Source organism: Salvia splendens, chromosome 8 (genome assembly GCF_004379255.2).
Source record: "Salvia splendens isolate huo1 chromosome 8, SspV2, whole genome shotgun sequence".
In the NCBI taxonomy this organism is placed as follows: Eukaryota; Viridiplantae; Streptophyta; class Magnoliopsida; order Lamiales; family Lamiaceae; genus Salvia; species Salvia splendens.
The window spans coordinates 11,398,567-11,413,637 of NC_056039.1; the positions used below are offsets into that span (position 1 = coordinate 11,398,567).

At 43.8% G+C, this 15,071-nt stretch overlaps 4 protein-coding genes across 4 annotated transcripts; 1 reads left to right on the forward strand and 3 right to left on the reverse strand.

Moving 5' to 3' along the window:
• Positions 1–1,565: 1,565 nt before the first annotated feature.
• On the reverse strand, positions 1,566–1,949 carry LOC121745744 (low affinity inorganic phosphate transporter 1-like). Its single transcript, XM_042139703.1, has one exon. The coding sequence runs from the start codon at positions 1,947–1,949 to the stop codon at positions 1,566–1,568; it is 384 nt and encodes a 127-aa protein (XP_041995637.1).
• A 2,187-nt stretch (positions 1,950–4,136) lies between these two features.
• On the reverse strand, positions 4,137–7,249 carry LOC121745745. The gene is made up of 3 exons (XM_042139704.1): positions 6,857–7,249; positions 5,271–6,787; positions 4,137–5,133 (listed from the first exon to the last, which is right to left on the reverse strand). Exons 1-3 carry the CDS (start codon positions 7,247–7,249, stop codon positions 4,137–4,139), a joined length of 2,907 nt encoding a protein of 968 aa, XP_041995638.1.
• A 1,084-nt stretch (positions 7,250–8,333) lies between these two features.
• Positions 8,334–9,150, reverse strand: LOC121745746 (inorganic phosphate transporter 1-2-like). Its single transcript, XM_042139706.1, has 2 exons — positions 8,677–9,150; positions 8,334–8,534 (listed from the first exon to the last, which is right to left on the reverse strand). Exons 1-2 carry the CDS (start codon positions 9,148–9,150, stop codon positions 8,334–8,336), a joined length of 675 nt encoding a protein of 224 aa, XP_041995640.1.
• Positions 9,151–11,785: 2,635 nt separating this feature from the next.
• Positions 11,786–14,762, forward strand: LOC121745395 (low affinity inorganic phosphate transporter 1-like). Its single transcript, XM_042139278.1, has 3 exons — positions 11,786–11,845; positions 12,979–13,510; positions 13,572–14,762. The coding sequence occupies exons 2-3, from the start codon at positions 12,995–12,997 to the stop codon at positions 14,616–14,618; spliced, it is 1,563 nt and encodes a 520-aa protein (XP_041995212.1). The 5' UTR covers positions 11,786–11,845; positions 12,979–12,994; the 3' UTR covers positions 14,619–14,762.
• The last annotated feature ends 309 nt before the right edge of the window (positions 14,763–15,071 follow it).

Genomic DNA, 15,071 nt, shown 5'->3' on the forward strand with positions numbered 1-15,071 from the left:
CCTTAAATTTTCTCATACTTTGATTGGACACAGGTTTTTTAATAAATGTAATTAAAAGTGAGTTGAAAAAGTTAGTGAAGAATGTGTATTGCTTTTATATATCAGTTTTATAATTAAATGTAATACACCCTCCGTCCCTTAAATTTAGTTACACTTTGACCAGACACTGATTTTAAGAAATGTAATGGAAAGTAAGTTGAAAAAGTTAGTGAAGTGTGCGTCCTACTTTTATATATTAGTTTTATAATAAAATGTGAATTGGAATGAGTTAGTGGAATATGAGGTCCACCACAAAAAATGGTAAAAAGTGAAATGTGGCAAATTTTGTGGAACGACGGAAATGGAAAAATGTAACAAAATTTAAGGGACGGAGGGAATACTAGTACTCCATCGGTCCCTATTGATTGTCAACTTTTGTCATTTTCATTTGTCCGTCATTAATTGTTTACTTTCATTTTTTACCGCATGGCTACTAGACCACATATTTTACTAACGCATTTCACTCACACTTAGTTATAAAATTATATAAAAGTGAGACTCATGAGTCATGATATTTCACTAACCTTTTCAATCTACTTTTTTTATTAGTATATCTTAAAATTTAGTATTGAAATCAAAGTGGACAATTACTGAGAGAATGAGGGAGTATTTGTTAGTTATTAACTTGGGAAAGAGTAGTCCACCTATTCAATATGTCCAACTTTTGACCAAAAGTTTTCTTTCACGCGAATATCAGAGTTTATTTTTGGCAGAGTCCATAACTGTACTCGTGAACTCCAATAAATCAAACATATGAATATATCATTGAGAAATCGCTCCACAGTTATAATTAACAGGATCTAACAGAGTCGCACGGTTGAATTTCGTTTAGATCATACCGAATCTATTAAAAATTGGATAAAGTGAGTACAAAATAATTTCATGTAGTTATGTATTTTCCTAATTAATGTTCATGAAAATAGGGCAGATTACTGTTGAGTATCACTGTATCAGAATATTCAAGTATTGATAAATAAAATAACCAAATAATATAACAACCAATAAAATGAAAAAGGTAACCAAACAATGACATTATAATAGTTACCATATGATATAATAACTTTTGTGACACAATAATTACAATTAAAACTTTTAACGTTTTACAACTAGTAGGTATATTAAATAGTGTAATAGTGATTAATAGTACAATTATTATGGTGGTGTTCAGTTTTCTAAATAAAATAGTAACAAGATATAATTTAGAAGTAACTTGTGAGATTATTTAGGTGGTGTTCGGTTTGTTAGATTGTATCTCGAGATTAAATATAGTAAAAGGGGGTTGGATATGACTAATTATCACATACTATCCATCTAAGATTAAATTATGAGATGCATTCTTGTGAATCAAACCTAATACAAATTTAATCATGCATGGGATATAATCTTGCAAACGAATACTCCCTCCCTTAATGCACATCACTAGACATTCTAATGCAACATGTTTTGGACATTAATACAAGAGATAAATAATAGTATCTCCATCACAGAGTTTGACATATATAAAAATCAACAAAGATTTGAGTATACTAAGCCGGCACAGTCCTGTTGGATCCATCGCCTTGTACCGTCTGCTTGCCTTCGTTCTCGCCCGACATCTCCTCCAGCGATTTCCCCTTGGCTTCCGGCACCAAGAAAGTGAAAAACAGTCCTAACAAGTTGACGCATCCCAGCACGATCAGCGTGTTCTTTATCCCTATCCCCGCCGGATACCCGTGATCCCTTTTGCTCGGATCCTTTGGCTGCGCCGCATACAAGAACCCGAACGCCCCTATTATCGCCCCCGTCTTCCCTGCCGCCGCCGATATCCCGTGGCACGTCGACCTCAGCCTCGCAGGAAATATCTCCGCCGGCACCACAAACGTTGTCTCGTTCGGCCTGAAATTCGCGAAGAAGAACGTCAGCGCGTACATTATCACGAACCCGATCCTGGTGTCCTTCTTCGTCCAATGGTCAGCGCAAACATAAACACCGTCATGAAGAAAAACCCCACTATCTGGATCGTGAACCTCCCGATTATATCGATGAACGCCACCGTGAACCAGTACCCCGGCACGGTGGCGAAGAGGGCCACCAGCGTCTACGCCCTCGCCACGCGGAACACCTCGTGCACAGCGTTCAACGTCTCCGGCTTCGGGATCCACCCCACCGCGGTGAAGATGTCCTTCTGGAAGAGGTTGTTCCTGTAGAAAGTGATGTCTAGTAGAAACCATGTTGAGGTAGTGCCTAAGAGATGCATCCCGTGGCGTCTGACGAACTCTCTGGAGAAAAGGCCGAAGCTGTTGGATGACTTGTCGGAATATTTCTCCACCTTCTCCTCCAGATCCACGTTCAACACCTTCGCCATGTCCTGCGCCGCCTGTTTTGCGTTCTTCGCCACCAGGGCCGTGTATCGCGTCGTCTCGGTGTTAAGGATATTGATCCCTCAACAAGATTCAACGATAGAGGAAGTCGCGAGGACGTAGAACCTCGAGGATCAACCGGCAATTTTGAGTAAATAGAACGAAAAAGAAGCACGAGAAATTAAGGCAAATTGGTTATTTCATAAAACTGCAAAAGCGAAATAACAAGCATTTTTATACTAAGGACCCTAGGGTTGATTCGACCTACGATTCGGGAAAGAATCAACAAAGAAAACCCGAAAAGGAGCTTATGATTATGCTCGACCCAAAATAATAGTTAATTACCTAAAAGCATTATTTCTAGTTGCAAAAGAAAAGAAAAACATAAATTAATAACTAAACAAAATCAGCAAGGAAATCTGGCTTCTTCTGTACACGTCGAGGCCGCGAAGGTCTCTCCTTCGCCGGCTGATCCCGGCTCTCGGGTTCTCGGGTGTCGAACGATCCCACACCAACCTTCTCTAACTCCTTCGGCTCCTCGAACTCTGCCGATATCGTGGATCGTGTATCAACTCCCCCCCCCCATAAGAGGCTCCTTGCCCCCAAGGAGGTATGAAAAACGCCTCGTGATCACATCCATTGGCTCCCAAGTAGGATTCTCACCATTGTCGTCAGCCCACAGCAACAACCACTCACTGATCGCTTCTCCCTCACGCCACACCGTGCGTTGATCTAGCAAACGCTCCGGCCTGGCCACTGGTCTGCCTCTGGCAAATACCGCCGGCAGCTCCAGACCCATAAAGTTAGTATCATCCACATAATTCCTCAGCAAACTAACGTGAAAAACATTGTGGACTCTACTCCCCGCCGGCAACAACAGACGATACGCCATCGGGCCAATGCCCTCCAGAATCTCAAATGGTCCGTAGTACCTCCGTGACAACTTAGAAGAGAGCGGTTTAGCGACAGAAAACTGCCGATAAAGTTCCAGCTTCAGCAAGACCCGCTCACCAACCTCGAACTACATATCCCGACGATGCTTATTCGTTGAAGCTCGCATCCGTTGTTGTGCCTTCTCCAAATTCTTGGGCAGCAACACCAAAAGTTCACCCCGTTGTCGAATATTGATAGCCACATCCGGTGGGGTCCGTGCCGACGGCGGAGCGACGATCAAGGCTGGTGGTTCACGCCCATACAAGGCCATAAAAGGTGACACTCCCAAACCTTCATGATGGAAGCAATTGAGGGCCAATTCCGCCCACGGCAAAAAATTTGCCCACTTATTGGGGCGATCAGCAGTAAACGCCCTTAAATATTGTTCCAATCCTCTATTGCGAACCTCAGTCTGACCACCCGATTGCGGGTGATAAGCCGTCGTGAAGTGTAGCTTGGTACCGCTCAATCGTAACATATCCTCCCAAACATCATTCAGAAACACGGAATCACGATCAGAAACCATCGTCTTGGGGAACCCATGATGCTTCACAACTGTATCAATAAACAAATTCGCCACCCTCAAAGCGTTGAAGCTCGTTGGAAGAGGTGCAAAATGGGCATACTTAGAAAGGCGATCGACAACAACTATAATAGTAGTGAAGCCACGAGATTGGGGGAAACCAACAATAAAGTCAATAGAAACGTCCTCCCAAACCTGCGACGGGATCGGTAAAGGTTGCAGCAATCCCGCAGGCTTCTGCGTGGAATATTTCGTCGTTTGGCATACAAAACAAGCCTCCACAAATAACTTCACATCCTTTCTCATCCCTTTCCAATAAAAAGCCTCCCACTATGATGACCTGCCGATGGACTACTATGATGTTCCCACAACAAAGCTGCCCGAATTTTAGGCTCAGCTCCCACAAGTATACAACGCTGAAAATAAATCAGCCCGTTAGCCAATTGAAAATGTCTATCAGCCGTGCCGGCCAAAATCTGCTCCTTAAGCTCCGATAAATCCGACGCAGAGTCGGTGTCAACCCTTAGTAAGTCAAGGATATCAGGCATAGGGTGACAAAGTGTCAGTAAGCTCGTCGTGTCCGCCGCAGGGTCCTCCACAGCCGTCGGACCCTTGATATCTGGCGGCACCCCGTCACCCTCCATGTCCCGGCGCGACAAGGCATCGTCAACCCGGTTAGATGCACCGGTCTTGTACTCAATCCGAAACTTGTACCCCATTAACTTCCGGGCATACAATTGTTGGTCATGAGTCTGAATCACTTGCTGCAGAAGCTCCTTAAGACTTTTATGGTCACTTCTGATGACGAACTTCCGTCCCAAAAGGTATTGACGCCACTTCTGAACCGCTTCCACTATCGCATAAAGTTCCTTATGATAAGTCGAAGTCACACGCCGACGAGGCCCCAATTTCTTACTAAAAAATGCGAGAGGGTGGTTATCATGCAACAGTACCGCGCCCACCCCAAAATCAGAGGCGTCTGTTTCAAGATAAAATGGCCTAGTAAAGTCGGGTAACCGCATCACCGGGGCGGAAACCATCGCTGTCTTAAGGCGGGTGAAACTCTCGGTTGCTACCTCAGACCAGGCAAAAACATCTTTCTTTAGAAGGTCCGTCAGAGGTCCCGCGATAACCGTACAATGAGCGATAAAGCGACGGTAGTAGCCCGTGAGACCCAGAAATCCTCTCAACTGCTTGACTGTTGTCGGCGTGGGCCAAGCCACCATGGCTTCAATTTTACTCGGGTCTGCCTTCAGTTGACCGTCAGATATCAAGTGACCCAGATAATCAACTGTAGAGCTGCAAAACGTACACTTCGACATCTTAACAAAGAACTGATGAGTACGCAAGATAGATAGTACCTCGCGCAAGTGCTGAGCGTGTGATTCCAGACAGGGACTGTAAATCAGTATATCGTCAAAAAAACAATGACGAACTTGCGAAATACCGGGCGAAAAATAGCATTCATCGCCGATTGAAAGGTCGAAGGCGCATTTGTCAACCCAAACGGCATCACCAAGAACTCAAAGTGGCCATCATGAGTACGAAAAGCCGTCTTGTAAACATCACTGGTATGCATTCGAATCTGATGGTACCCCGAATGTAAATCCAACTTTGTAAAATATCGCGCCGCCCCTAACTCATCAAATAATTCATCCGCAGTCAGAATCGGGAAATGATCGGGCACACTTGCAGTATTCAGGGCACGGTAGTCTATACAGAAGCGGAAAGACCCATCTTTCTTCCGTATCAGTAATACTGACGAGGAAAAAGAACTCTGGCTCGGTCGGATAATGCCTGACTCCAACATCTCGCGAACCTGGCGCTCGATCTCGTTCTTTTGGAAGTATGGGTACCTATATGGTCGCACATTAACCGGTTTTGAATCTGGGCGGAGGTGGATCCGGTGGTCACATAACCGCGGGGGCGGCATTCCTGAAGGCAGAGAGAATACCGAGGCGTGAGCCTCCAACACCGCGTGGATGGAATCCGGTAAATCTGCCGGAAAAGCTGGCGGGTCAGCCACCCCTGTCCGTTCAGACCCCGGTGGAACAGCCACCACCTCAAACAGGTCAGCCTCCCCGTGTAAACGCATCAGAGCAGCAAAAGTCCTAACTGACACCTCGCGAGGCAGCTGCGAATCAATCTTGAGGCAAACCTGCTTTCCATCGCGGACAAACTCGAGCGTTCCTTGTTCAAAATCATTTGTAACCCGTCGTAGGGACTTTAACCAAGCCATCCCCAAAATAACGTCCGATCCATGCACCTGCAAAATGTGTAAATCCACCAAGAAAACCTGATTCTGGATGACCAGCCGGGTGTTAATGCTCGCGTGGGAGTAAATGATCGACTCCCCACTGCCTACATAAACCCTGAACGGACGAACCTGCTTTAGAGGTAACGCCAATCTCTCCGCAATCCGGGGGTGCAAAAAATCGTGGGTGCTCCTTGTGTCTACCAAGATCAACACTGGCGAAGCACCAATGGAACCATGTAGCTCAATAGCCTCAGCACGGTGTTTACCGTCTAGCGAATAAATATGGGAGATATCTGCGGTGATGATCTCCGCTGCCTCGGGCGGCTTAGGCTGGCCGTCCTCGTGGTCCTCCGAATTCTCGTCGACCCCCATGTATGCCAAAGAGGTCTTGTTGCACACGTGAGACGAGGTATACTTCTCTGGGTAGTACCAACATAAATTCTTCTTAGTGCGATCTGCTTTCTCAGCCGCAGACAGACGTATCACTGGAAGGCGAGCGTACGGCGAAGTCTTCAACTGATTCGGTTTCGCTGCACCGGTTGCATCAGGTGGCCCACCCGTCGCACTGCCGGTCACAAGACGCTGCTCCCGTGGGACCCACTGGTGGCACTGAAATCTGGGCGACAGCGTCGGACGTTCAATACAACCATCATACTCCACTGCCAACGCCACCGAGGTCGGGTACTGATGCCTGACCTAATTCGTCACTGGCTGCTGCAGGCCCTCCACATAGATTCAGCACCCCCCGCACGCTGTTTAACATACTCTCAAACTTGTCGTTGTATTCTGCCAGGGACCAGTCTGTGTTAGCTTCGCGATTAACCCAATAAAATTCTGAAAGCATAGAGGGTCGAAGCGACGACGAACATCCTCCAGGAAATCGGGCCATAACACACCAGTATTATTTGCTTGATAATTGAAGATCCAATCCACGGCGGGAGGGTCAAAGAGCATCACGACATAATGTAAACGTTGATCAACGGGAAGCATCAATTGGTCAAAGTAGAACTGTACTCGAGAAATCCAGCTAGGTGCTTCCGTCCCATTAAAACGCGAAGGTTTCATCTTTATCAAGCGGCTCGGGTCAGTCGACGACGATCCCGGGTTCTGGCGCAGAGCCGGATTGGACCAGCATGAGGGCAGTGTGGGTTGGGCCATCGGTTGCTGAAAAGCGGCTGTTGGGACTGTTCATTGGGAAGGTCCCAACACGACAACTGTTCAAATTGCGATGGTGTCTGTTGTGGTACAAAAATCTCCGGCAAGGTAGGCTGGGACGAAGGCGATGCTATGATCGGTTTGGGAGGGGTCGGGTCCCATGGCCGGCGCTGCGGTTGGGTCACGGCGAACCCTGGCGGGTGGGAAAACCCAAGCGGTTGCGAAAACCCTAGCGGTTGTAAAAACCCTAGCGGCTGTGACGCCGGGGGCGGTGGTGGGGGCTCCCGACAATGGGGGAGGGCCACCCTATGAGTACTCCGATCGCCTGTACGGCGGCGCGGCATCCGGCCGCAGCGGCTGCCCTTGCGGCATAACCGCCTTGACCACCACGTTTAAACTCGCCTCTACCCGGCCTATCATGACGATCATGTGTTCCACGGCGATTGCCATAGGGTCCAGCGGTTCCGTCCATGGCGGCACGGTCGATGACATCACCGGCGTTGGCAGCAGTGGCAAAACAGGAACCCCCTCCGATCGCACCACAAATCCTGAAGTAGTCATGAGTTCAAATGGAAGCACCAGTTGTTAAGGATATTGATCCCTCAACAAGATTCAACGATAGAGGAAGTCGCGAGGACGTAGAACCTCGACGATCAACAGGCGATTTTGAGTAAATAGAACGAAAAAGAAGCACGAGAAATTAAAGCAAATTGGTTATTTCATAAAACTGCAAAAGCGAAATAACAAGCCTTTTTATACTAAGGACCCTAGGGTTGATTCGACATACGATTCGGGAAAGAATCAACAAAGAAAACCTGAAAATGAGCTTATAATTATGCTCGACCCAAAATAATAGTTAATTACCTAAAAGCATTAATTCTAATTGCAAAAGGAAAGAAAAACATAAATTAATAACTAAACAAAATCAGCAAGGAAATCTGGCTTCTTCCGTACACGTCGAGGTCGCGAAGGTCTCTCCTTCGCCGGCTGATCCCGGCTCTCGGGTTTTCGGGTGTCGAACGATCCCACGCCAACCTTCTCTAACTCATTCGGCTCCTCTAACTCTGCCGATATCGTGGATCGCGTATCACTCGGGCATCTTCATCCGCCAATAGAAAGTCAGGGCCGCTGGGAGCGCCCCGAACATGACTATGATTCGCCAGATGTAGTCCGTCTTGGCCACTGTGGACGCTGCTGCATTTTCCGCGTAGGTCGGCTTGTTGTAGGCATGGTCGAAGGTTACGGATACGATTAGAGCGACGATGCAGCTCGTGAGGATGCCAAAGCCCTGCATGCATACATACAGGGACAGAGCCAGAAATTAAACTTAGCAGGGGCAAAAATGTAAAAAAAATGCAAATAGTTTTAAAACTTGAGAAGGGTAAATAAGTAAATTTGAAGAATAATTAGTATAGACGGTGGGCAATTGCCCCACCTAAGAGGCAGCCGCGCACGCGGCTGCGGGTTTTTTTGTTGGCGTATTCGGACATGATGGTGGCGGAGAGGGGGTAGTCGCCGCCGATGCCGAAGCCGAGCCAGAAGCGGAAGAAGCAGAGGGTGGCCATGACGCCTTTGGGGGACTTGCTGAAGGAGAGGCAGGGGGCGATGGAGCAGACGATCTTGTCGCCGAGCCAGCCGAAGAAGAGCTTTCCGGTGAGGGTGCCGACGAGGGCGACGCCGGTGAGGGCGGAGGAGACTTTGGGGGGCAAGGTGCCCGGCTTGGGGGCGTTGAGATTGGTGGTGTAGTAAATGCGGCCCAACAGCTTGGTGATGAGGGAGATGCTAAAGAGATCGTATGCGTCGGTGAATAATCCCATTCCGGCGATCAATATAGTCGTGAAATGGTAAAGCTGTGTTTTAGCTGTGTCAAGTGCGTCCAGCACTTGGAGATGGTCTCCGGCCATCTTGATCTTAGTCAAAATTGGTGATTAGTAAACAAGTGAGAGTGAAGAGAGTGACTATGTTAAGTGAAATATAAGGTGTGTGCCGAACACATTGATATTACCAGAATGAGCTAAGTCAATATACAGCTAGAATTGTTTTTGTAGTTTCCTACGGGTATTATTAGGCATCATCGTCGGAAAACATGTGGACTTTTGATCATGAAGAAAATCGAGACTGTTGTTGAAAATCTATTGCACTTTTTGGTTTTCGTTTTCAGGCGGCTGGGTGGCACGGACAATGGCCGAGGAGTGGCAGAGGCAGCTTCAATTTTTGGCAAGAGGGGGAGAGTTAGCAGTGAAAAGAAGAGTTTCTTTCTCTAATTTGTGTGTGTATGAAATGAAGAAATGGAGGTTATCCTTATTTTAATTGTGGCATACAGTTTTTATTATTGAACTCCTGAGGTTGGGCTACCTAATCAGTTTATTTTGTGGCTAAAAATGCTACAGCCCAAGTGTAAAGCAATTCCTTTGGGCTTCGAAAATTTATTTTTTGGTTGGGATAGTATTTAATCCTTCTGGGCTAGAGGATTGAATTTCTTTTGGGCTTTACTTAATTAAATTATTGTACTATATTCAACTTATCTTTAGATTAAGATTAATTATGTGTTAAGTGTTAATTAAATTACTTGGACTCATTTTCCTTTAATTAATTGAATTAAGGGAGCAAGCTTCGATAAGTGAGCCTAATTATTTAACTTCAAGGCGAGGAATCATTAACAGAATTTGGGCTTTTCTATTCTTCACTTTAGTGTGAATGCAACTATGAAATATTTCAAATAGTTATGATGTTTATATTTTTTGAAAACCCCGCAAGTTTGTTGTTATTAAAGTTTTTTTGTCATAAATGTTTCTTTTATGCTATGTCTATCTTTTTCATTATATATGTTAGAAAATGATAATCGGAGGATTCAGATTCCAACAAAGGGAATCATCCCTATTAAAATTAGTATACACATGGACTATGTGTCATAATGGGTTGGTTGATCCGATCATGAAAGATGGTCACCTCCCCAACACACCAAAGAATGTTCAGATATGTTTGGAATATGTATTATTACTATTTTCATTAATCCTATTATTATTATTATTGAATAAATATAGCAAATTAATCCTAATAACAAAGGTATGGCGAAAGGAATGGGGTGGGAGAGATCCCTGTTGCAGATGGCCTTCAATGAAGATCAAATTATTTATAATTAAACTTGTGAGGTTGGAGTAAAAAACGACTTACATGTCATTCAAGCAGTCAAGTGGGATCAATATTAAGTAATACTGCTGTCACAATCCTTTGACTTTTTACATTCACTCAAGGCATGTTGCACAAATATTAATAATAGCGATTAACTTGTCTATGTAGACTTAAACCTCAAATGGAATTTAATTAAATGTACAATTTTCAATTTTTCATTGCATTTTAACTTCGCACACAAACTTTGAAAGTTGAATACAAAAATATTAAATTAAATATTATGATAAAATTTACACAAACTAAACATAGTTTTAAAATTGAATCTATATAACATCACAGTTGCCATGATGCCCCCCTCTTTAAAATAATTTCTTTAACTTCTGTATCATATATATGGAGTACTCTCTATGTCATATAAGTAAATTTTTTTAAGTTCTACTTCCAGGGATTAATTTTTATTTTAACAAGAGGAAATTTAATTACTCTCTTATTATTATTATTATTATTATTCTCATTTTTATTTTATTTTTTATCTCTTATATTATGTTTTTTCTTTAATTAAATCAATAAATATCATTTTCTTAAGTCAAATGCTCAAAGAAATCAATCACTTATAGAAGACCGGTAGAACATGATTTATGGGCACCTTTTGGTTTTGTGGACAAATTTGAAAATTAAGAATATATAGGTGGACCACATATTCCACCAACTCATTTTTTCATTTTTTTCTTTACTAGGTCAAACAATTTCTTAAAACTCTTGACGGTCAACTATAAAATAATTAATGCGGAACAGATGGTGTATAATTTTTTTTTCATAAATTGAATATAAGGCTTCATTAAAGTGGTATTGTTTTTCATGAAGTAGCGCAATATCAACAAATATTCAGATTGAATTTGTGGAATGTATATAACAATATTAACAAATATTCAGATTCAATTTCTTACAGAACGCAATCGCATAATTATCGTGGCGTCATATATCGCATCCTTCTTTGTAAAATGAGTGTAACTTGAATTCTGTTTTGTATCGGTCTAGTTACTTTGATGAGCCATAATTACAAAAACATTTATCAATGAAACAGAAATAAATAAATAAATAAAGTTGGTTATCAGGCAGCTAGTTTTATCCATGCATGTCACTATCTGCAGCTGCAGGCAGACTGTTTACAAATATGCAAACATGATTAAGTATGATTCAACTAATTAGTGTGAAATTAATTTGGTACGATGCATACATGTTTGAACGTTGGAAGTAAAATATGTATGACAGGCAATCATAGAGTTGACCTGATTAGGCTTAGGGTATATGCCATTAGATGCCGGAGATTATTCTTCATTAATTACTACTACTATATTGCTAATTATGTCAACTCACTCTTTTATATAATTGCCACTAATCTTCAATACCACTATCCAGTCCTTCAACTCATATTCTCTCCTCCATCGGCCATCTACTTCCAGCCAGGTAAAACTCAATCCATCAATTCAGTAATCATTTCCTGCATTTTAAAAAATTTGCTACAGCCTACATATATATGATTAGATGATTTATGTGGTTACACTCAGGGGCGGACACACGTGAGAAGAGGGTGGGGCTTAAGCCCTTACCCAATAGTTTTTTTTTTCTGTTTTTAGTTTGTAATTTTTTTGAAAATTTTGTAATTCATCCACTTAGCCTTTACAAAACCAATATCTTTGAAGACTAAATCATTGGAAATTGATTGATGAGCGGGCCTGGATTTGAAATTCTGAAATAGTTGAAGAAGAGCAACAATGGTGATAATGGTTTGAGGAAGAAGAAGACAATTAAATAGTATTAAATAATATATTGTAAATAAAAGATACGGACTTGATATGTGCCTCTTTTCATGTGCATTTGTTGTTTCAAATATTCAGAATTTGTTGTGAAGTGCCTTCAATAGATATTGCATAGGTGTAGGAGAATTAGCTTTTAAATATTACTATAAAAAATGATTTACTAGAGCTATAATCCAAACGAATTCTTCTTTAATTTAAAATTTTCCTACACTAGAATTATGCAAATACTCCAGAATCGGTTATTCTGGCTTATTTTGCTGGGTAAGTTTAGTTTTTTTCTTGTTTATATTTTTAATTTAATTATAAATAAGTTTGTATTTCTAAAACTATTACTAATATTCACATAAGTTTGTATTTCTAAAACTATCGATACCTAACAAATTCAGAGTGTTTAGTTGTTGTAATTCAACAGATGGAACATTTTTTTAGGTTGCGAACTTTGTCAAACTCTCATTTTTATCTGTAAACTTTGAAAATATCTTTTAAAGTCCGACAACTTTGATTTAATATTATTTAAGCTACTTTTTCACTATTTCAAATTTTTTAATGACAAAAACACCCTCAACACCACGAAGAACAGAGTGGGTATCGTTTACAAGTTAGCCCCTATTAAACAAATTTTCTGCGTCCGCCCCGGGTTACACTGATGCATGTTGCTATATCAGTTGTAGGTTACAGTAGTTTCAGATGAATTAGTTGATTTGCTAAACGTAACTATGATTTGTTAGTAGATTGCGTAATGTAATCAACATTTGTGATATGATGAATTCGTTGAAACAGTGGTAGTGGAAGAACAATGGGTAGACAGCAATTAGAAGTGCTGAACGCACTTGACGTTGCCAAAACCCAAGTCTACCATTTCACAGCCATTGTGGTCGCTGGAATGGGCTTCTTCACCGACGCCTACGATCTCTTCAGCATCTCCCTAATCTCCAAGCTCCTGGGCCGCATCTACTACACCAACCCCAACTCCCTCAAGCCCGGCACCCTCCCCCCCAGCGTCTCCACCTCCGTCACCGGCGTCGCCCTCGTCGGCACCCTCGCCGGCCAGCTCTTCTTCGGCTGGCTCGGCGACAAGATGGGCCGCAAAAAGGTCTACGGCATCACCCTCCTCATCATGATCATCTGTTCCATCGCCTCCGCCCTCTCCTTCGGCCACTCCCCCAAGGGCGTCATGACCACCCTCTGCTTCTTCCGCTTCTGGCTCGGCTTTGGCATCGGCGGCGACTACCCCCTCTCCGCCACCATCATGGCCGAGTACGCCAACAAGAAAACCCGCGGCGCTTTCGTCGCCGCCGTCTTCGCCATGCAGGCAAGGATTATTCTTCAATTTTACATTTTTTGCCCCTCCTAACTTTAATTTCTGGCTCCAGGGCTTCGGAATCCTGTTCGGTGGCATCATCTCATTGATAGTCTCCGCCGCCTTCGACCACGCCTACCACTCCCCCTCCTACGAGCAAAACGCCTTAGCCTCCACCCCGCCCCAGGCGGACTACGTGTGGCGGATCATTCTCATGTTCGGCGCCATCCCTGCTGCCCTCACCTTCTACTGGCGGATGAAGATGCCCGAGACCGCCCGCTACACTGCTCTAGTCGCGAAGAACGCGGCCAGAGCAGCGCAGGACATGGGCAGGGTCCTCAACGTTGAAATTGAAGCAGAGGAAGAAAAAATTGAAAAAATCTCTCAGGGAAACAACTTCGGGCTGTTATCCAAGGAGTTTCTGATACGCCACGGGCTCCATCTATTCGGCACCACCTCAACGTGGTTCCTCCTCGACATCGCCTTCTACAGCCAGAACCTCTTCCAGAAAGACGTGTTCTCGGCGATAGGGTGGATCCCGCCGGCGAAGACCATGAACGCCATCGGGGAGGTGTACAAGATCGCCAAGGCGCAAACGCTGATCGCGCTCTGCAGCACCGTCCCCGGGTACTGGTTCACGGTGGCGTTCATCGACATCATCGGGCGGTTCGCGATCCAGATGCTCGGGTTCTTCTTCATGACGGTGTTCATGTTCGCCATCGCCATCCCTTACGATCACTGGACGGAGAGGGACAACAGGATCGGGTTCGTGATCATGTACGCGCTGACGTTCTTCTTTGCTAATTTCGGGCCGAATGCTACCACGTTTGTGGTGCCGGCGGAGATATTCCCGGCGAGGCTGAGGTCGACGTGCCACGGGATATCGGCTGCGGCTGGAAAGGCGGGAGCCATCGTAGGGGCGTACGGGTTTCTCTACGCTGCACAGAATAAAGACAAGACCAAGACGGATGCCGGATTCCCGCCGGGAATTGGTGTGAAGAATGCTTTGATTGTTCTCGGAGTGATTAATTTGCTTGGAATGATTTGCACGTTGGCGGTGCCTGAGGCCAAGGGTAAATCGCTCGAAGAAGCATCACAAGAAAATATGGAAGAAAGCTGATTTGATATTCATTGAATGCATAAGTACGTTTCATATGCCATATACGTCCGTCTTTATGTTTGTATTTGCTTTTGATGTAGTGGTTGGGAAGCAGCCATATGAAGTTTTATTCACATTTACTAGTACATTTTTATTCTTTTCTTAGTTTGGTTGGCTCTCATTTAATTATGAGATTGGTGTTTATGTTTGAAGAAAATAGAGGAAGCGAAGGAAGTTAGAATTGGGATCGAGAGAAAAAAAAGGGTAAAGAGTGTTTATATAGACGTGACAATTTAAGGTTGAGAGGGAAATGAGAAGAGTATTTATAGAAATTTTAGCTCACGTCATCAGCCACGACTATGAACCATCGTAGTACTGATCAAGGGACAACCATGAAAATATATGCTCCAGTTTTAGAAATCTTAATGAAACACTCCATTTCTAGTCAATGCATTTCATTGATTAGTTAGAAAC

Excerpts from the sequence above, each read along its gene's own strand:
- LOC121745744 (XM_042139703.1), bottom strand. The coding sequence starts at position 1,949 with ATGTACGCGCTGACGTTCTTCTTCGCGAATTTCAGGCCGAACGAGACA.
- LOC121745745 (XM_042139704.1), bottom strand. The coding sequence starts at position 7,249 with ATGGCCCAACCCACACTGCCCTCATGCTGGTCCAATCCGGCTCTGCGC. Across the intron at positions 6,788-6,856 it reads ATACAACGACAAGTTTGAGA|GTCAGGCATCAGTACCCGAC; the intron begins GTATGTTAAACA and ends GTGACGAATTAG. Across the intron at positions 5,134-5,270 it reads TTTCGCCCGGTATTTCGCAA|CTCTACAGTTGATTATCTGG; the intron begins GTTCGTCATTGT and ends TACGTTTTGCAG.
- LOC121745746 (XM_042139706.1), bottom strand. The coding sequence starts at position 9,150 with ATGGCCGGAGACCATCTCCAAGTGCTGGACGCACTTGACACAGCTAAA. Across the intron at positions 8,535-8,676 it reads GCGGCTGCCTCTTAGGTGGG|GGCTTTGGCATCCTCACGAG; the intron begins GCAATTGCCCAC and ends GTATGCATGCAG.
- LOC121745395 (XM_042139278.1), top strand. The coding sequence starts at position 12,995 with ATGGGTAGACAGCAATTAGAAGTGCTGAACGCACTTGACGTTGCCAAA. Across the intron at positions 13,511-13,571 it reads CCGCCGTCTTCGCCATGCAG|GGCTTCGGAATCCTGTTCGG; the intron begins GCAAGGATTATT and ends TTCTGGCTCCAG.